Raw genomic sequence first — 23,406 nt, 5'->3', positions numbered from 1 at the left:
ACAGATATTAAGGGTTCAGATTCCAGAATGTTGACAACATTAGGCATATAAATTCCTTCAAATGGTTTGTCTCCTCCATATTCAACAACTTTCACTTTCATTGCGCCAGCACTATTTTCCAAGGCAATCTGGAGGTAAGCAGCGAAAACACTTGAGACGTCTGTCACGGGTGAAGCCTGTAGATAAACCATTAAAGAATATTGATTATATTATTAATATTTAGAATTTTAAATATAGCTGAGGTCGAGAAGTTGTATATACAGTGCATTAATATTTAACACCAAAACCTTACAAAATAAAAAGTCAATGCTGATAATTTAGAATTGATAAAATTACCTTATCAGCATTGTATGGTACAAATGTGTACTTTTCCAATTTAGGGGAAGCCTGTGATTGTTGTCTTCTTGGAGCCAAACTTGCTTTCATGCCGCGCAATTCGATACCGCCAGATTTGATGACATCAATATCTCTGTACATGTATACTGGGACGGCTAAAAAAAAGTAAAAATATTTAATGTTGTGAACAATGTACTATACACAGATAATGCACGTTTCAAGTTAAAAACACTCACGGCTATTTTCTGGTAAGGTTTCAATGAATTCCAAATGTTTTGCTGGGTCAATAATAACTCTTTGCATTCTTGTTGGCAAATACAATTCTTTAGTTTTCAAACCCAAAATAGAGAACTGCAACATTGTATCAATGTAGGTGATCCAGTTTCCAATCCAATCCAGTTTTCCACTGATGCCTAAATTTTAAAATCATAAAGAATTATTATATTATTATTTATACTAGGATTACACTACAATTTTTAACTCTGATGTTTTATTGTATTTACTAATAACCTTTGTTATCAGCTTCGTTAACTCCACGGAACACTCCTTTGTAGTCATATCCTCTTAATCCCAAATCTTTGTAGATGTCTGCCGATTTAAGAGATAAATTATTTTCGTCGACATATGGTTCAGGTAATTCTAATTGTTCTGTTTCAATGTCATCAGGAACAAAGATACGACCAGTAACAGCAACTGAGCCACCTTCACAAATCTCAAAATTGCCAGTTCCTTCAAAAATGTTAATGAGGAAGTTTACGTTTCCTGTGAAATAACGAAAAGTATTGTAAATTAATCAAGATATAATTTATAAAGCCTAACCTAACATAATTTATATCATATGTACTTGACATTAATATCTGATAATTTGTACTTCAAGCTTTCATTATATATTATCTTATTGTATATTATATAATATTAACTTATAATAATTACCATCTTTAGGCATTATAGTTGCACGTAAAAATTGTACATTTTCAATAACAACTGGAAAGTCTTCGATGTTCTTATCTTGAAGTTTAGCAAAAGTTCTCCATACAAGTGTCTATAAAAATTACAATTGAACATTCAAAGTAATTCAAGATATTTAAAAACTATTTTTATCTTACCAAATATCCAGTAGCAGGGAATAATACTCTACCATCAATGGCATGTCCAGATAAATATTGGTCTTCTTCTGTACTTAAATCAACTTTAATAACAGATTCTCCGGATCCAGCTTCCTATGATTCATTATTTTAAAAGTAAAAAATTTAACTACTAATGATTAATATAAAAAAAAAATGTTTAGTTTTCATAAGCAAGTAAAAGTACACTTTTAATTTACCTTTTGAACAAAATCGGAAACAAACCATTCAACAGAATGATCCCATTCGATTAATGACTGAATCATAGGCGTTCCTTTTGCTACTGGATATGAGACAGCTGGGTATAGGTTTTTAATTTTAGGTTGAACTCCAGCATTGTAGAGTCTAAAAATCATCAAAATTATAAGCATTATATTTTTGATTTCATAAATCTGTATAATTAAAACTTACTTTCCAATGGCTGATAACAAAACAGAAATGTTTCCCTCGGGGTTTGTTGAACGCTTAGTAAGACCAATACAAGAGCACTCAGGTCCTAGTGCCCTTTTAAGGATGGCTTGAAGTAATGCATGTGGTGCGATTTCAATGACAACAGCGTCTTTTGGCACATGAGCAAGAGCTTCCTAAATAAAATAAAAATATAGAAATTTCGTAAATGATATACCACATATGAAAAAAAATCAATTTAATTATCTTACATGGAATAAGACTGGAGCCAATAAGTTGTTTACATGGTAAGCAGTTGAACTCATTTGAGCAAGTGGAGTGTTCCATAAAGCTTCAGGAATGGAAGAACTGATCCATCGGGAGGTACGAGGTTTTGGATTCGGTAAAATCTATTATAAAACAAAATATTAATTTTTTAATTTTTCAAATAATTAATAAAAGAATTAAATATAATTTACATATTATATACACAGATTAAAAATTATGAAAACAAATACTTACTCTTTCTAAGCTGTTGCGGAGCTTAGGTGCAGCATCAGCAATGTATTTGGAATGGAAAGCATATCCAGAACTCTTAACTTCTTTAGCAAAAATTCCTTCGGCTTGTAAAGTTTTGACAAAAGCAGTAAGACTTGATGGTGGGCCAGACACTGTTACACTATCTTCACTATTATGACAAGCAGCGACCAAGTCAGCAGGCAATCGTTTTTTAGTATCTTCCCATGATAAACCTAAATATTATTTTATGTAAAATCAATAGTATGAAGTATACCTAAACCATAATAATTAATAAACATATTTAAATTTAACTTACCAACAGCAGCCATAGATCCTTGAGGCAATTTAGATTCCAAAATGCTACGACCTCTCCAGAATGCAGCTAAAATTGCTTGATCAGCATTAAATGTACCATCGGCGTATGCACAACCAAGTTCACCAACTGAGTGACCAACGACACCATCTGGTTCAATTCCAATTGATTTCAATAGATCGACTAAAGCAACCTTTAACACACAACAAAATTATTTATTGTAATATTTGTTTTTAATTCTAATACTAACCTGCATGGATGTTATAGATACAAATGAGTTGAGAACATTGTCAAATGTTGTTTCGTCTTTTGAGTTAAGAATGCTTAGCAAATCTAGACCTTCAACTTGAAGTACAGATGCAGCTCTGTTAATTGCCCTGGCAAATGGTTCCAATTGAAGAAGCCCTTCAACCATACCAGCCCATTGACTTCCCATTCCAGAGAAAACAAACCAAACTGGTCTTTTAGTAGGCTTAACTTCCTGGAAATGCATTTATACAATTGTAAAAATATATGCAATCGAAATAACTTAAGTTTTTTGAAGAACATTTAAAATTAAAATAACGTACTGTCACTTCAGAGATTGATTTTCCAAGGACTGTGTATCCTCTATAACCATGTCCATTAATATTGTTAGCATGGATATCATGTAATAAAGCATGAAACCCATCATCTAATGGTGTATCAGCAATCTAACAAAATTACATATAGTTAATAATTAAAATTATAAATTGAAGTCTATAAAGAAATTTACTTTTTTTAACATGTTGTTCACTGCATCATCTGTTCTTCCAGATACGGCAATCAAACGTGGTACATTATTAAGAATTGGAGCAGTCTTTGGTTTAGGATTAGACTTCAATAAAACATGAGCATTAGCACCACCAAAACCAAAAGAGTTAAGGGCTACATAGCCTCCGCTGTAGTCCCAGTTTTTGTTCACAACCTGTAAATTTAAGTCACATAAGAAGTAATTCTTTTTTTATTGAATAACTAATATAATATAAAATTACTTGTAATCTTCCATCTAATAAAGCTGGAATGTCAGGGTTTGGGTTGGCAAAGTGAAGATTTCCAGGAATCTTTCCAGATTCTAAGGCAATTACGATTTTAGCTAATGAACAAAGACCAGAAGCAGGTTCAGAATGGCCCATGTTTGATTTAACAGAACCGATTAACAGAGGTGTGGTACGATCTTTAGTGAAAAATTCAGCAATAGAATTAACTTCTTGTGGATCACCAACCTAAATACAAACATTATTGGTTATAAAGTGATACTTATATATCTTAAAAACAAATTGCCATACTTTGGTTCCTGTTCCGTGAGCTTCCACATATGACACCTCAGATGGATTAACACCACATTTAGCATAAACTTCTTGGATGAGTTTGTTTTGCATAGCACCACTTGGGAATGTAATTCCTTGATCTTTAAATCCATCAGTGTTAGTAAGGGCTCCCACAATAGTGGCATAACTACGTTTTGCTACACTAGCCTTTTGCAAGAATACTGTGACAACAGCCTCACTCCTCACATATCCATTTCCTAAAATAAAAATAAAAATGCATGCTTGTAAAAAAATGTGTTTTCTTACCATTAATACCAATTGATTTACCTGTGACATCGAAGGCTTTGCACATTCCTTGTGGAGATAACATGCTCAATCTATGAAAATTCAATGAAGTACAAGGTTTCAGCAATAAGTTGCAGCCTCCTACAATAGCTGCATCACACTGCCCGTTTTCAATAGCTTGCACTGCTTGTGAGATTGCAACTAAACTGCTGGAACATGCTGTGTCTATGGCAAAACTGGGTCCATTAAAATCAAATGTGTATGAGATTCTATTGGCAAACATAGCCCGGCAACATCCAGTCAATCCATAACCATTGACACGTTCTGGCAGTTTACTCAAATAATCGTCAGTTTCACTGTTGGACGCACCAATGTAAACACCAATTTTAGTTCCACGGACATCATCTGGGTTCACGCCTATTCATGCAAATTAATATTAAATATAATAACTTATGTGGTTTATTTTTAAATAAGTTTGAGTACATATTAAACAAAAAAAAAAACAATTATCTTACCAGCATCCACAATACATTCGTAAGTAGATTCCAAAAGTAATCTCAGTTGTGGGTCCATAACATCAGCCTGTTTAGCGTGCACTCCAAAGAAATTGGAATCAAAATATTCCAATTCCTTGAGTTTACCAGTTCTTGATGGGAGGCCATGGATACCTGGAATAAATTATTTTAAAAGCATAAATACGTGTTATTTGAAAAGTGACGTGTTGATATAAAACACAAATAATGTACTATTTTACTTACCAGCTGGCCAACGACGATCATCGCCTGTAACCATATCAAGGCCAGCATACAGATTTTCCCTGAACTCTGCGATTGAATTTGATTCTGGAAGACGTCCGGAAATACCACTGATGACTATCTCATCTTTTCCAGAGTATGGAGAGTTACCGTTCACAGCACCATTGCTGGTTTGTTGTTGGTTATCCTGTGGGAATCTTGCTGGCATTGTGCCTTCAGCTACTGAAATAATTTTTAAACAATTTATTGCTAATAATAGAATAAAATGAAATTTTCAATAATTATTAATGAAATATTTTATTATTATATAATGACAATAAAATAAAACTGGATTTTGCTCATCTAATAAAAATTAAAAACACCTTCACGCTATGTAATTATAAAATGTAATATTAATGTAATAAAAATATAATTGGTTTTATATTAGTTAGAAGTATAGTACCCACACTAAATAATGATACAACTATTAATATTAAGTATATAGTATATAGGTACTATATACCTATCTCATTATAATATATCTGAAGATAAGTATGCAGCAAATGTTCCACATTTAGTTCTTAAACAATATAATCATGAATTACTAAATCACAATAAAAATATCATGTTCGGTTATTGTTTACAACAAATATTGGTAAGTGGAACATAAGTGATTACCGGAGTGATTACTATATAGGTAGGTACTGTATGTAATAAATAATTAATAGCTAGGTTGTTACAAACATAATATTAATTAATATTGCATAAAACAAACTGTTTAACCAAACACAGGCATCTAATTAAAATTTGTCATTTTCATAAAAAATATATTCAACTTAAATTATACCTATCACTATAAATGAAAATTATAATTTGTTTACATTTAAGTACCTACCTAAACTAACTTCGCAATCGCAAACCAAGAACAATCTTAGAAAAAACAAAATTCAGCAGACTCGGATACATTAACTTTGTGACACAATTTTTATTTTTTATATTCATAGACAATATATACTGTATTAACAAGAACAAATTTCGTTTACATGGCAGTCGATAAAAATATCAATCCTTTACTTATTTATTGTCGGGTAGGTGGTCACTAGGCGACTAAAAAATTTATTTTAAATTCCAAATTTGTTCAATTGTTTACCATACCTTAAAGCATAACTCCAGTGTTTTATGAAAACAAAAATTAGAAACATTGTAATTTGTAAAATCTATCAGCTTGTCATTAGAAACAAACATCTAGGTGTTTAGAGTAGAAGGCACCAACATTTACTACAGGAACACTATATTTTATAGTACCTAACCTAATGAAAATAGAATCATATTAAATATTTTAAAACGCGATTACTATATTATTACCAATAATAATGTATAATTTTATATTAATATAAATATATACTATTCTTAAATTGTGTTCCAGGCGAATATTTGTAGTGTACAATTTATTTTATGCACCTACCCATGTATCTCCCATATTAATTATTCATATTTCACGTTCACTACATAATACGATATACAAGAAAAATAATACTGTAAGATTATAAATATTATACATTACAGTTGCAAAATATTGATTATGTGAATAAACGACATCAGCTATTTTTTCTATAGTTGCTAATAATATAAGGTCAAATTAGATGCCTAGATCAGGTTATTGTTCAACAATAATAATTTATTAAAACCTACTAAAAGTTTCAATGTTAAGTACACAGATTTTCCGAGATTAGGTATGTATTTGTTACGATGTTTAAAATATCCACAACCTTGAAAAAGGTCGTAATAAAATCACACTAGGCATTTAATGTAGGCCGTGAACGCCACTTTTTCCAAATTAACAAGTAAAACTAGTTTTCTGCAACTATATTTTCATAAAATTAAAAATAATAATATTATATTATGCATAGGTTTACAAATTACTAGATAATAATAATACCCAAGTATCTAAATAATTACATAATCACACCAGGTGTTGGAAAATTCAACAATTTACGTACGTAAACATCAATAAAGAAAAGTTTTTTAAGTAGATAGGTAGGTAGGTACTGCGTTGTTCAATTTGTCAAACATCTGGTATGATTTAAAAAGAATAAACATTTTGATACGTGTCAACAAAATTTTATTATTCGACGTTTTTTAGTGTCTACGAGGTACGAATTATTATTGTTATCGAGAAAAACCAAGAAAGGTGTCGCAAATTATAAAAAGTTATAAATGATCGTGCAAAATTCAGATTTTAACGATGTCGTTTAATATGAATAAAAATAATTAATAAAAATGTAAATTTAATTACGGAAACAGTGTTTAAAAAAAACCATTAGGAATATAATAATAATAGTTAAGTATTATTATATAAGTAATAATAATATTGTGGCCCGTGGGTACCGGTGTACCTACCGTTTGGTTAAGACGTTTTAATACGTCTGATACGAATATTACAATCTTATTTTTCATTTTATAATAATCAGAAGGTGGGAAAGTAAGATCTGTAGGTAATAGTATCATTTTGCACACTGATTCTGCGTTATTCGCCATAATATAATGTACGGTGAATCGTGGTGAGAAATTATTTTAAATTAAAAACGTTAAAATGCGGTAACAAAACCACGGTAATACAAATTCGATCTATCAGTGTCACGTGTTGAATGTTACAGCGTGCGTTTAGCGGTGATTTGATTTCGCTATATTTTACGCATTTATTACGTAGCGGTCACAACGCAATGCAGAGTGCTGAAGTAGTCGAATTACCCAGTCCGACTAGACCGGTAATATTAGAGGTAGAATAAATGAGTAGGTTCTAATCGGCAGTTATTCGTTGCAGTCTCGTTTTGAGGAATTTATTAAATGAAAATTCCGCGACTAGACTGAGAGATGATCGATCTACCGCCGCAGCACATGAATACCTACGCGATGCGATAACCGGGATCGGTCAGATCGCAACGGTTTGAGTGTTTGACCATCGAATTACGTTAAAGGTAATAAAATTAAATTTATGATAATTATTAATAACTTGCCGGTTGCGTGTACCGAGAGAATCGATCAATGAACATAAATAATAATTACTAGCAGATTACAATATTCAATAGCAGCACAATAACGACGTGATAATTATTCCAACAGTTACAAAATTGACAACCACAGTCCGCTGAAAATAATACTACTTGATTTAAGTTGCTTGGAAAAAATGTAATATAAACCTATAGGCTTAGGTAGTAGGTACTACCTAGATCGTAAATTGCGAGATTGAGCTAAGCATATCATTGAGTGGTACATAGACGTACAGTTATAGTACATGATATTGTCGAGATCTAAAAAAAAATCAATAAATGAATTTCAGAAGACCGAAGAGAGAAGAAACGTAGTATTAACTATATTTTTACGGCTGGCCCTTAGCAATTGTCTGGGCACCCGGCGTCCAAGACTGTTATCGCACTCGAATGCTTTGCCGAAAAGATAAGGACTAGGCGGCGGCGTGTAATCTCTTGAGTGGCACACAAATACAATATTATCATAGTTACTTTATTATGAATAATAATTATGAATTGCGATTATTATTAGTATTATCTTTACGATTGTAATTAGTTACTGCTTACCCATTTCGGTCGTACTAGATAGGTATACAATATTGTTGATCGTCGAGTCGAGTGGAGTGTGTTAACCCGACACGGTGGCGGCGCGTAGCTTCGAACCACTACTTCTCAAGTGTAGGCTTTAAGTTCACAAAACTCGCGACGTATTCGATTCGCCGGATGTGGAAATCGTACGGTATTAATTACCTGCGATTATTAATCGTATCGTAACCGACGCTCTGTCAACGTTACACGACTAATATTTTGTACTACGATTATTGTAAGACGTCGACAAGACCGTATTATTGCTTTGGATTCGAACACGCGAATAATTGAAGTATCAACGCATGAGATTTAACGATAATATTATTATAATAGTGTTTGTTTACTCTTTAAAATATTGTTTGGCGATATTATTCGGACGGACGCCAGACACGACAGTGATGCAGACCTCGGCAGTACAGTAGCTTTAGCTAGTCTTCTTTACTACGGCGTATACTAACGCGGTCGTGAAACGAAAAGAGATAAAAAAAAATTGGTAGAAAAAGTGAAGAAAAAACCGTTTCTACCGCGTATCGTCTGCTTCCGCGGGGGCTGGGGAGGTGGAACTATAATGGAATTGTGGAAGTGGCGTGACCCGAGGATAGTCGGTGGCGTGATACCAGAACGGGCATTCCGATTGGTTGAGGGATCGCATGCGCGCACGCGCACGATTGAGTCGCTTAGACGCGCACGCGGTGCGTCATCGGGTCTTTGGTATCCTCGTCCGCCGCGAATAGCGCTGCGCCACAGCCATCGGATCGCAGTCTCGCCACAAGGTCAATATAACGACAAGGCGATATCTGCCGGCGGCAGAGGCGAGCGCAACAATTAATAACAATCGTGTAGTGCGACGTAGCACTGGGTCAGATTTTTGTGCTTATGTTTTTGTACTTCGTTTCGATTTTTTTTTCTACCCATCGACTCACGCTAAACATTTCTGCATTCGTCATTACCCGAAACACGACGCTTTTCGAGAGTGATTTCAAAAACCTAAACTGCGACCACTGCACTGTACCGCCACCGTTCCCCTAACCCAGTCCGACCACCCCCAGAATAATGGAGTTCAACAAAATCGTGCGATAATACGCAGTATGAATGTTTGATCATAATATATCCTTAAACCAATAGAGGAGAGGATTTATCTTATATAAAAATTCCTTTAACTTTTGATTTCTGTGTAGTAGGAAACAATTTTACATTTGGATTTTTTATCAGCTCCAGTAAATTTTATTTCGTTAGATTATGTGGGATCTTTATTTATCACAATTACACGAATCGCAATTACGGTTTAAATATAAAATATATTTATCATTTAAGATTGCGCGTAATTACGTATTAACATCAAATAGTTTATTATCCTAAATAAAAATAAGAGATAAAAAGTTAATTTAATGCTATCAATAAGTATGATATATATAAAATAATAATTAGTATATTTAATTATTATTTACTGGTAAGGAATTCGACTTTTGGGAACTCTTGAGTGACATTATTTTTTTTCTTATACCAGACATTACATAGGAAACTAATGTAATACTAATATATTTACTAGTTATTACAATACACGGTTCACGGATTTAACTTCACTGATATTTCATATAAACATTTTTATTTCAACATATTAATAAGCACCTATATTAATTTAAAAAAAACTATGTGCTTAATGCTATCTGCAATACTCAAATACTCATTGTTTAAAATATATCATTCAATAGGTATACCTAATATAATAATATTATTTGATCAGGACAAATATAATAGTATATCAAATAATAAAATTATAATCACTGAAGGTCTATAATGAGTGTACCTATGAAGATACACTTGAAGTATTTTTCCAAAATAATAAATTTAAAAAAAAAAACATACAAATTGAAATGAAGATAATTTATTTGTTCAACATAAAAAAACAATGTTAAGATGACTATTCACTAGAATTCATTTTTGATAAAATGCAGATAAAATAAATTTACATTAAGTAATAATAATAGTTAGAAACACCGTATCCCAATATTGGGTACCCACTCTAGTCTATATTCTATCGGTCATCACCAATGATTCATTTTAATCTCGATCGAGTTCGATATTTGCAAAATTGTCAACAAAACTACTGACGCCATTGAGGCTTTATATATCATCAACGATAAAGTCGATTAAATAAAATGACGTACAAATATTTTTAATTACACCTAATTTTATTAAAATATACTATTATACTTCAATGTTTTAATGATAGACAACTCAACATAATCTTAAAAATATACTAAATTATATTTTAATCCTTTACAATAGTTTAAGATTTTTTTAAATATTTAAAACAAAATAACGAAAGAAATAAATAATATTTTTTTAATCATGAATTATTGCTGAATATTAATTTAGCGATTTCCGATAACTTTACTGTCTATAATATGCATTATTTAGTTTACATTCTCATGCCAAGATTGAAAGATCCTATTATAATGTAGAATAACAAGTCAATCGCTAGGTACTTAAAAATAGTATTCATATAATCTATACGTATCTCATAGAATCTATACGTGTCAATATAATAAAATAGGTATTATATTATTATAGGTAATTTTAAATTTAAACAGATTTTATCAATCAAGTCAGTTTTATTCCAATTATTTATTTATTTCATACTGCATAATATCGCAGAACAATATCAATAAATTAATAGTATAAACAAACTACAATTACAGGAAACACGAGATTTAAAACATGTTTACATTCCGTCTCAAATTTAAAACTAGTTTTGCGAACTTGATATATTATTCAAGTATAATATGGGCCATATGGCCTATAATATTTTGTAGTGTATGCAAGACTAAAAAATTATGCCTACTATAATTTAGTAGGCAGTATGTTAATTATATGAATACTTAATTTTTATTTATGAACCTAATTCGCTGAAATCATTTTCAAATTAATTAAATATTAACATATAAGTTGTATATTTATGTTCAATGAAACACGTCCGCGTGTAACCTATAATGTTCACGAATGAAGAGTAACATAATATTATATAAGAATTCCTTTATCACGATTAATATTCACGTGTACACAAAAATGAAATAAAATCACTGCGGATTATTCATATATAATTATTGAAACCATCGGTATAATGTTCTAACGTCGCAATAACGAAAAATAGATAAATAATACAGGAATATATACTCTACACCGGTATTCAACAGTAAACAGTTAGGTCATCCGTTGTCCCAATTTTATTGTAACATTTTGGACAATGGATTTAGCAGATACAATATTTGATAATTAATTTATATTCATATTCTACATATTTGAGAGCAAATTGTTTCATTATATTTTACATATTATACTAATAGGTATAATATGTAATATTATGTACATATAATAATTAAATTACATAAATAGATTCAGTAGCGAATTTACGGGGGGTAAGCGTAAAGACACTGATATATACTTATATAATGTATTTATTAATTTTATAAAAACTAAAATAATATATTTGAAATACATATTATTTTTTTGACCCCCCCCCCCCAGAAAATTTTTGAAAATTCGCCACTGAATGGATGTAAAAAATCAAATCGTAAAAATGTTGAGCTTACACGATTATTATTTTCTGGTTAATAAGTTTTACTAAGGTAACGTACCATGTATATCTCTGCTATTTCAAAGAATAAATGATTATAGTGATCACTGATCAGTAATTATTGAACTTAATTTTTCACTATTAAAAAATGATTTAATTTATGCTTATATTTTATAATAGAAATAAACTTAATTTTCTTATTTATAATTACACAATATAGCCATAGAGGTTAGGTACCCATCTAGAATTTTAAGGAATTATAAATTTAAAATGTGCAACTCGGTATTATGTGCGCTCTACAGGGACGTCAAATCCGTGCCTGGCGTTCTATAAATTTAGTAAAAAACTAGGTGCTAATGTGCAATAATATAATAATTTAAAATTAAATAATTGTATATTGGTTGTTTTCTTAATTGTATTGTATTACTATAAATCATAACGTAGTACCTAACAATTATTATAATAGTTCATTTATTTTATACATCGTCACAGCGGTTCTATTATTTAAAGTTCTAACTATAGTTATACCTATACCTATATATAACAATCTGATAATCAGACAATCTGTATTATTTCTCAATATATATTAACTTTAATATTATACAATAATTTAACTCCCTATAATTATTCGTCAAATTGATAGAATCGTATTTTTATGGTCTGATTTTATTAGCAATACATTTTACTTCCACATTAAAATAATGTCGGATGGGTTACAATAATATATAATGTGTCAAATGTCAATAGCAGAAGCTTATCCCCCACTATTTAACTAAATATAAAGTAAAAAAAAACCACAAATTAAAAGAAAATGTTATCCGACAATAATAATGCATACAAAGGCAAATAGAATTTAATAAAAACCATTTCGGGGAGAAAGTATTGTTGAGTTATAGATGATTTTCGAACACCGTTAAAAATCAATACACGTCTTGTCGGTATAGACTTGTCGATAGAGGACTGACTGCGACGCTTAAGTAAACCGGAAGGAATATTTAACAAACAGCGCGTAGATGTATACCTACTCCGTGCGCTTTTATCGACAGCATAGTATAGGAGAGGAGAGAATTAAGTATATAATAAGTGACATATTATTGTAAATAAATTCATATGTAAACAAATAATGTAAATAATAAATATGTATAGTATACTGCAGTTGTAGTAGATAGGTATGTAATATTGCTCATATAGTTTTATGGTTAATAATCTAACGAACCACGAACAATCAAAATAGATGTAGCCCGATCGCACTAGGCGCGAATGAATAATGACTATAATGAGTATAATAATATTAAATATTATACACGCAGCATTTGGGATTAATTCAATTCACTTTCTAGAGTTGGATTAACTATTTTCAAGTGGCAGAAAGAAAACAATTATTTCATTCGGTCAGTGATCATTTACCTACGCACATGCATTTTACAACACGACATTGAATACCTAAACTTATAAGATAAGTTTTCACTCGCGGTCTGTCCGTTTTAATTACACAAGGGCGTCGGAATGATAAAACGGAAACATTATAGTTCCTAATCAGCATTCGATAATATATTATTATATCGTTTTTGGTTATTAGACCGTTGCTGTTTGTCCGATAACTTTTTATATCAATTATTATTTGTTAGGTAGGTATAGTATTATAATATAATATTATAGTGAATCGTACATAATATTAATTTTTTATTCGTATCGACAGATAAGGCTAAAGGTAACTGTACCTATAGGTACAGAAGTCGATAAATTCATAAATATGCATATTAGTTTCGTCTTGGCCAAATTTAAGCTTAATGCATACATAGTTCAAATACAAAACTGAAAACAATTAGTTATAAGAAGATATATTTAATAATAGATACAATAATATTGTATTACTGAAAAATCTTCAGTGAAAAAATATCGATATTATGTGATCATAATCATTAATAAAATATATTGACATTGATATAGTATTTGTTTTAAAATTATTTTTATAAAACCACGAAATGGCAAAATGTGAACGAATTAGGTTCTTGTTAGTAGTAAAACTCAGATTGTAGATTTTATATTCAACCCTGCAATAAATACATAAATAATTATGCACATTATTGATAATTTTATTATAAATTAACTTGATACGTCAAACGTTGGTGGCGAATAAAATACGGTCGTCAAGATCGACGGAACCATAAATTATTATTCATTTTTTATGTAGAATTTTTTTATGAAAATATGCTGTTCCGCAAAAAGGGCAAACTAAAAAAAAAAATGTATGCATTTCCAACCTACAAAATTGTATTGAGTAAAATTCGAAAATTATTTGTATTAATACAGCGGAACCACTAAAATAAAATGTATTAAAATAAAAAATATTTGAACAAACGATGGACGAGTTGGGTAATATCTACCATAGCGTAATACATACATACTATTATGTAGCAATATCAAATCGTCGTAAAAACTGTAATGGCTGCAGATTCTTAAAAAATTAATCCAACACTATAATGTTTTATAAACGCGTTACTAATAATATAAAAGAGCAGAAGTAAATGTACGATTCCTAAGCTAAAAGTGATATCAACTCCCCAACCTTTCAAAGTGTCTCAATTTCAAAATCCCATCCTTTTATTCTCGTCTTATCTCTCCTTTTCTTATCCCTATGTGTGCCACTATTTATGCTATGAAATATGAACTAACTCTTATTTGGAAATAGGATGATGCATATTATTTCCATCGAGGATCCATCCTTTTGCAGGATTAAATAATCAACCGTTTTATCTGTGTATATAATATTATACTAGATAATCTATTAATTTGTAGGTTTACTTATAGGTAGTACTTTTTTGAATACTATTATATTATTAAATATTGAATTATTATTTCTATATGAAACTTAAATTGTAATTTATATTTTCAAATGTATTGTTTACAATTTTTTGAAAATAAATAAATTTAATGTACCTACATCAAAAACATTTCATATACTTAGCCTGAAAATTAAATTTAAAAACGAGAGTATAAATTGGAATATAAACGTCTAATATATAATATTATGTCGTCGAAAATAAAAAAAGATTAACTAATAATCGTGCGTTAGAGTAGGTAGGTAAGGTACTTACTTGTATACGAATGTCAGCCGAAATGAACAAACGACGACAAACTATGCAGTGTAGAGATATATTTGTATAATATTATAATAGTGTATTATAATAATACTATGCGTCTGCGTGTGTGTGTACAGTAATAATAATATCCAGTAGTTGCTCCAAAATGCGAACGAATAATACCTGTGTTTGCGCTGACTGATGTGCGCGGACAAACGGCGTTTGTACGCGTTTTAGATTTCGATATCGCAATGATCGATACGTATGGTCTTTATCATTGGTTGGCAAAGGGAGAAAAGGCCAATTATTAATACTATTAACGGCGTACAATCGAGAGGAGACCGTTAAGAAAATCCGTAAATATGATGTGTATATATATATATATATATATGCGTGTATAATTGCGTGTGCGCGCACCTCTATCTACCTGTGTAGGCCACGATTTGTTTTTTAGGAATCGGCGGAGGCAATGGCGTTCGGGTCAGCGAGATAAAGAAGAGCAGAGTAAAAATATAATATTATAATTTATAATAATGTACACATTATTACTATTATTATTATAATATATACGGCGGAAAAATACGTTTTTAACACCGTTTTAATGCACCAAGGGCAAATCAATGTTAAAAGATTACACACGATAATCACGGTACAAAGAGAAGTCGTTTGTCCAAATATTAATACATTATATATACCCGCACTATATAATATCATATTATATATCATAAAGGTACCTAGTATAATACACCGCGAGTATATTAATGCGCAAGTTATACCAAAAATAAATTATCCTGGTGTATATATTGTATATTCAGATCGTTTACTCTTCATTTATATGACGTTTTATATTTTATTACATAAACCAATACGAGATCATATATATACTTACACTGTCTGAATGGACTGAGTTTTTTCTTAAGAGTCAATGACATTATTAATGCGTGTCCAATGCGGTCGTATACGACGACCACTACCACCGATCGCCAACGCACTACGCAGCCGAAAACCTATAGATAGGTATACTTACTGGCAATACTTCTATACTACACCTACGACCTGCGTTTATGATTTATAGTTATCACTCTATAATATGACAATACTAGGACGAAAAATCAAAAACGAAAAAAAAACAAACACAGACAACAGTGAATTGATTTGCCCTGTACATATCAACGACAATAATGCTACCAGCAGTTAAACGACCTTGCATGTGTCGACACAAAAATCTGATCGAAACGATATATTATTGTTATCTAAACGCTGCAGAGGATTCAATCCTTTTTTCACGTACTTACTCAAATTTGAATTATTAATATGAATCAAAACATTTTACAATAAAAGTAAATTATACATTTCGTTCTTGAATCTGCCATCTAGTTTACAAATCATCAGCTATATGCCTATATATAGTTTATTTTTATTATTATTATTATGTATATATACATCCTGATCCTGAAGTATATACTCTTGTTTAACCCGATACAGGTATAACCGATCTAAATTCTACACTACAAATTCAAAATATGTATAGGTAAGTACTAGGTAAAAGAAATATTACCTAACTTTGATTTAGTTTTAAACTTTATATTTCTTCTCTAATATTATATAAGCATCAAAGCCCAACTTTAATATTTTAATAAATGTATTATATTTGTCAGAATTATATCGTGAAAAATATAAATTAATATCTGCATGAAATCATAAAAGCTTCTTTATGTTGTAATAGCTATGTACACATTTTTTTGGTGAATTCCGTGTATAGGATGTATTATGTGAATTTTTATCTATTATTAAAATATCTGCATTTTTACTTCAGTATAACGTTTTCCTACATTTATTGATTTTTCCATTTTTTATTATTTATTGTTAGAGTTATTTCTACAATTTTACATTAACTACTTTCTATGAGTAGTTAATAGTTATTACAAACTACATTGTTCCTAGTTTTAACACAAGACCATAAGTCATAACTGTTTATAATTAATAAATATGTTTATTATTATAGGCCCTATACGAAAATCGTTCTGCGCATCCCTGTCTTAATAGAACCGGTTTCGATAGTAGGGTGACGCGGAGGGATGCTCAGAGTTGGTGTGTTCTCTTGCTGGACAGAATATACGTCATATAATAATTTTATAAAAATTAGATATAAACAACTAAAAGTATTATATATATACACAAGAATAATCGTTTAAAAAATGGTTATTATAAGGTAATTGTATATACCTACGTTGGGCTACTTATACCTATTTTATATTTGCATACAAATTAATGATATTTTATTATTCTAATATTTATAAATATTAAAATAAATTATAAAGTAATAGTATCTACCTAATAAACAAAATATAATTAAAAAGAGTAAAGTAAACTTTTTCTATTTGTAGTATTAAGTAATTTTAATGTATTAATAGGTTTGGTACTTAATTGGTTAGTCTAGTGCACAGAGTAATAATATAGTGTTATATAATAGTGTTGTGTATAGTAATGTTTGTTATTCTACCTATATACTATTAATGTATAATTTATGTATATATTTTTTTTTAATCAACGGTTAAGTACAATTATAATAATAATACAAAGTTGTCAACATATTGCTAACGTATATCCTACTAAAGAGTATTATAATTGCAGTGTAAAATAATATTTAACTAATGAATTCGGTACTCGGTAGTATGACAAATATGAAATAGTTATTTTTCTATTATAATTGATGAGTTACAACAAATTAATAAAGATCGCAAATGGGTAGGTATAATATATATATTATATAAGTACTATACATAGTTAAATGGTTTATAACGAATTTATGAATTATCTATTCAAGGACTACCAAATCGAAACACATCATGCATTTCAAAATTAAATCACTAAAACGAATTCAATAATCCATTTCTGAGATAAATAAAACTTGATTATAGACAATATAGACTACAGTTATTATTTTTTTATAATTTTTTTTTTATAAAATATGATAGATATTAATAAATAACCAGTACATATGAATATTTAAGAATATATATATATATATTATAAAGTTATAGGAAAGTTGTATATAATATTATAATATATATAGGTACTTATAGACTTATAGTTTTTAATCGCACACGTTTGATATCTACTTAGGTATACAACAATATTATAATTTATCATATTTACATATTTCATTTTCAAACTTTCCACCTTTCAAATGTACTTACACATTTTGCACATTAGGTATTAAATAAAACTTAATTTAATTATTGAAGAATATTTTGAAATGGTTTAGTGGTCATAATAGTAGATGATAATTTCAATTCCTGATTTGACGGGAAACGAAACGGTCACGCGATTTAAAAATATACACATTACTAATTGTACGAGTGAAGGAAAAATACATACAAATAATAATATAACTCGTAATATAATATACTAGTTGACCTCATAACATTTTTTTTTTAATAGTCAACAAATCTAAATGATACTCATAATTACGGTTTGCGATATATGCAAGGAAACGAAGACAAATGGAAACATAAAATTCGCAAATCCAATAACAAGGAACTTAATATAAATTATTATATCAACAGGTGATCTACTGACTCAGGTGATCGAGTAATGCGAATACGAGCATGCGTGGAGATTGAGGAACCTGTTTTTCTTTTCGTTCTGCAATTTGTCTAGATAATTTTCCACAAGGTCCCTTGTATAATATATATGTGGATACTCATATAATGAGTGTTTAATGCCTACATATTATAATAGTTCAAGAGAAAACTTGATTTAAGATAGGTATTTGGTACTATTCGAACCATTTCAGTGCAAGTCAAAAATGTATAGGCCAAACCGAATCGCTGCCCAGGATGACCTACCTATCATAATAAGGAAGCATAGTAATCATTCATATTATACAAAAGCCTGGCTAGAATAAAGCTTTGTTTTGACGTGTCAACAGAACAATGGAAACAATAAAAATGTATATAGTTATGGTAGAGTTCATTTTATGAAAGCTACTCAATAGCGATATGCAATTAAAATATAATAATTCAAGAAGGATTTAATTTTTATCGATTATTTATTTAATTGACGTTAATTACAATTTACAACCATGAAAAGCTAATCAATTTATTCCTATACACTTAAACATAACTAAAAATTCAAATATGCAACAATATATAGGCACCCATGAATAAATCGACAGATTTATAATGCCTATATATATATATGCCTATTGGCTAATGGCTATTATAATACCAATAAGATATTTATTTTAACCTAATGAATAAAATATACGAAATTAAGTAGGCATCTGGTGGAAACATATTGTTGATATAATGATATCATTAAATAATAATCAGTTTTGTATAAATATTAACACATAAAATAATCAGAACTTGACCAAATTCCGAAAATAGTGTCAAAGAGTTCCCTATACTTTTGTTAATTTTCAACTTCCTCAATGAATGTTATTATTTATGTGCAACAATAAAATGAAAAAATAAGCCAACAATTTGGCATTTGCTCATTATTAAAAACCTATGCAAAACCACATGTTTACCTACACGATTATACGAACCCATGTGGTATAAATGTTTAATACATTTCAAACAAGAAATAGTTACACGTAGCATAAAAGTATTTAACTGAAAATTTTAAAATTATTATTTAATCGGCATTCTCATATATTTTAAGTTAACAAACTATAAAAAATTAAATGAATGTCTTTGGAACAGGAAATAATAATTTACCATCATTATTGAAAAATTAATGTACGTATGTAATGGATATTCACGACAAATCTCCGTTAAAAATTGCAAATTAATCACGGCGGCTGCAGCTGTCACGTCGAAAAATCAAAACTAACGATATACCTCGAATAAAATCGGGAAAAGAAAAATTATGAACTATATTGTTAAATCTTAACCTGGTTAAAATGTATAAATCTAAATCAATAAACAACGTTATTTTGTTATAGGCATATCTACCTCTTTCTGGAACGAGTTCTGGAATAAATTCTAAATAATAAAGTGTGTGAACCTACAAATTATACTACCTATATACAATATACATTAGTATATTACAGTGGCGTTTATAGGAGGGAGGCCCAATATAGTGAAGTCGAAGGTTCAATTAAAATATTACATGCATATTTACACTGTTCACAGTTTTTCAACATGATTAGAAGGTTGATTAAAAACATTTTTGAGGAATCAACAAAGAAGATTGTCGGGACTTGCTTTGATGACATTGATGTTAAATTCATAGTAATATAACATTAAATATATAGATGAAATTATCAATATTTAAAAAAAAATAATAAATTAATAAAAATTAATTCTACATAATAATAATATACATATTATAAAATATTTTTGCGCAATCCTTATTCTTATTGTTTATACCATAATCATAACCACCTCGATAACCACCCAGGGTGGCTAGTATTGAGATGTGGTAAATAAGCTCCCTAAAAATGTATAGTTATAGCTATGTTAGTGCTATGCTTGACTAGTGATAAATTAGCTCATAGTGAAAATAATTCGTATACGCCAATGGTGCATTACTATGTAGTATAGGTACCTATAACAATAATATGTAGGCGTATGCGGAAAACGATTTGGAAATTTGTAATAATCCTGATGTTGTTTGTCCAGTCCGGATAATAATAAGAACTACGACGATACTCGATAGTAGGTACTTGCTGTTGCTACTCAGTACCATGAACTATCTTAGTTCATGTGAGTACTGACATTACTCACAGAGTATACAGAATTCTATAATACTGTATTATACACGTAGTATGGAAGTAGAATACAATTCTGCGTGACTGTTTGCTACTATGATCTATGCTCATCAAACGAAACATAGAGGTTATAGTAAAATCATAACAAGAGCGTCGAGAGATAAGAAAGAAACGCCGTCGTAGATATTATAATCTCACCGATGATGATGATGAGTCGTTTTTATGCCTAATAGTTGTCATCATATTTCTACGATAAGTGGCCGCAACACTATTATTTTTATAGGTGCTTTGAATTTCCTTCTATTAAAGGTGTTAACGAAATCCGATAATTTTGAAAAAAGATTTGGAATTCTTGATGACTCTATTGTGCATCTACCGGATGATTTTATAAAATATTAAAAAAATTATTAATTACATATTAAAGAAGTTTTATGTTCAATTTATTCATAACAGTAATTTCTGTGATCACAAGACGTCTTCGTCGTGTTAAAGGTCCCGGTGCCAGTTTTTCAAATTTTCCACAATTCTATAAAATTTGAAAATTCAATTTTATATTTTAGTTGCTACCTCAATTATAAGACTTCTACACTAATCTACTACCCGATAACTATTTAGGGGTGGTTGATAGGGTGTATTTTATCGAAAAAAATTACTTTACGGGAATAACTCTCAAGCTTTATAGAATTGTCGGATTTCGATAATTTTTTTTTTTTTGTTAGAAAGAGGACAATTTTTTACAGAGCGGATTGAACTTTGATTTTTGATTACAATGCTAAAAACAAAAAAGAGTTAAGAATTAAAAACATGTAAAAATTTGTAAAATTCAAAAGCTTTTTTGGAGCAAAAAAACAGGTCGCGCGCAGGCCCCTTAAAGGTAGAAATGTAGAATAACGATCAACAGCGTTTCAGCATAGGCACAAATAGGGGGAGGGCTTTAGGGGCTAAGCCCCCACAAAAAATATCCATAGCCCCCCAAACATTTCCTACATTTTGTTTTAAGCGTATTCAATATTATCAATGTAAGGATTTAGCCCCCCAAAATCCCAAACGCTATTTGCGCCTATGCGTTTCAGGGAAAAGAAAACGTTCAGAAACGTGTGTACATACCTATTATTTTGTCATGTATTTACCTAAATACATGACAAAATAATATAATCAATCGTTTATCTACTACACAATAAAAAATGCCATGCAGTATAATAATATTATATCATAATATACAGAGTAGGCCGACTCGTTAGTCGTTTTCCTGTTTTTCGAGTGGCCAAAGCATAAAAACCCGATGAAACGCCCTGTAGACACACTGTATGTTACTATGTTCTAACAATATTTCAGTATATCACAACCACACGTCTGATACGTCAAAATAATAATAATGAAATATTATAATAACGCATCGACGACACGATACGCGCGCGCGCCACTCACGTGTGAGTGTGTGACCCACCCGCCGCCACACTACCGATCGCCAAAACACCGGCACGTCACGACGTGGCGGTGGCAGTGGCAGAAATCGCAAACGGGGAATATTTTTTCAAAACCTTGTTTTTCTGGTGCTTCTAGATGACGACGTCGTGGGAGATGGATAACAACAATATTATCATCATACACGTCCGGTAGAAATGCTCTGCGATGGAGCATGTCGGTAATGTAATAATATAATTATATTATGGTATAATGTATATTATGGATAACAAAAGATCGCGAGGCGGTAAAAACGCAATTGATTAAGGTTTTTAATTTTTGAAAATAAATCATTATTATCATCGTTGTGGACGTATTGCGTGATTGATAGGCAAAAAACTCACGTGTGCGGCGTCTGCGTATTTTTCTGCGTCACCCAGGACGCGTGCGTTTCACCGGTTACGTTTTTCGACAGCGCAACAAACAAGCGATCTCGAAGAAGCAGCGATCGATTTGTTCAACGACACAAGACAAAACAAAAAACGTCTGCTGATGGTTCTGCTGCTTGATCCGTGGATGGGTCTGTGTTGTTGCTCGCGGGTTTCGGAGACGAACGCGTCAAAAACTGTCGCCGCCAACGCCGTGTGGTACGATACGTCCGCGTGCCGTTGTACGATGTATGAAACTGAACGAAATATTCGGCGCACGCTATTGTTAAAATATAGCGTGGTGGACGTCCCGTGATCGGCGGCGGATTGGGCGTTACAAAATAATAACGATGATGATGATGATGATGATGATGACGACGATAAGTATTTAATAATCGGTGGTGGGTTTTTTTTCTCTTCTTCTTTCTATAATTCTAATCCGTTTCCGAATAATTCTATTTCTTCATCAACCGCGACTGCAGTAAGTAGTTGCGGACACCGGCACGATAATGCGATATTATTATTATCATCATCATCATCATTATCATTTATACTGCGCGTGATGATGATAGTGTTATCATCGTTGTC

At 30.6% G+C, this 23,406-nt stretch overlaps 1 protein-coding gene across 6 annotated transcripts in view; it reads right to left on the bottom strand.

The window, feature by feature from the left end:
- LOC100167255 (fatty acid synthase) overlaps positions 1 to 23,141 on the bottom strand; it is a 28,774-nt gene extending 5,633 nt beyond the window's left edge. The window contains exons 1-20 of one of the 6 annotated variants that reach the window (XM_003242669.4): positions 22,795 to 23,141; positions 5,012 to 5,230; positions 4,769 to 4,921; positions 4,296 to 4,670; positions 3,987 to 4,225; positions 3,693 to 3,923; positions 3,434 to 3,625; positions 3,249 to 3,371; positions 2,930 to 3,160; positions 2,683 to 2,872; positions 2,370 to 2,599; positions 2,120 to 2,257; positions 1,872 to 2,044; positions 1,661 to 1,805; positions 1,443 to 1,556; positions 1,270 to 1,378; positions 847 to 1,098; positions 573 to 749; positions 337 to 491; positions 3 to 176 (exon numbers count right to left, since the gene is read on the bottom strand). In XM_003242669.4, coding sequence (XP_003242717.1) covers positions 3 to 176; positions 337 to 491; positions 573 to 749; positions 847 to 1,098; positions 1,270 to 1,378; positions 1,443 to 1,556; positions 1,661 to 1,805; positions 1,872 to 2,044; positions 2,120 to 2,257; positions 2,370 to 2,599; positions 2,683 to 2,872; positions 2,930 to 3,160; positions 3,249 to 3,371; positions 3,434 to 3,625; positions 3,693 to 3,923; positions 3,987 to 4,225; positions 4,296 to 4,670; positions 4,769 to 4,921; positions 5,012 to 5,216 — 3,606 coding nt within the window. In that variant the 5' untranslated portion in view covers positions 5,217 to 5,230; positions 22,795 to 23,141. Of the gene's footprint in view, positions 1 to 2; positions 177 to 336; positions 492 to 572; positions 750 to 846; positions 1,099 to 1,269; positions 1,379 to 1,442; positions 1,557 to 1,660; positions 1,806 to 1,871; positions 2,045 to 2,119; positions 2,258 to 2,369; positions 2,600 to 2,682; positions 2,873 to 2,929; positions 3,161 to 3,248; positions 3,372 to 3,433; positions 3,626 to 3,692; positions 3,924 to 3,986; positions 4,226 to 4,295; positions 4,671 to 4,768; positions 4,922 to 5,011; positions 5,231 to 8,583; positions 9,158 to 15,279; positions 15,577 to 22,794 lie in introns of those variants that run through there. The other 5 variants (XM_008182179.3, XM_008182178.3, XM_029487402.1 and 2 more) reach the window with 5 other exon arrangements.
- Between the last annotated feature and the right edge of the window lie 265 nt (positions 23,142 to 23,406).

Source organism: Acyrthosiphon pisum, chromosome A1 (assembly GCF_005508785.2).
Source record: "Acyrthosiphon pisum isolate AL4f chromosome A1, pea_aphid_22Mar2018_4r6ur, whole genome shotgun sequence".
Lineage (NCBI taxonomy): Eukaryota > Metazoa > Arthropoda > Insecta > Hemiptera > Aphididae > Acyrthosiphon > Acyrthosiphon pisum.
The sequence above is the reverse complement of the archived record's forward strand: the minus strand, read 5'-3'. Positions and strand labels throughout refer to the sequence as shown.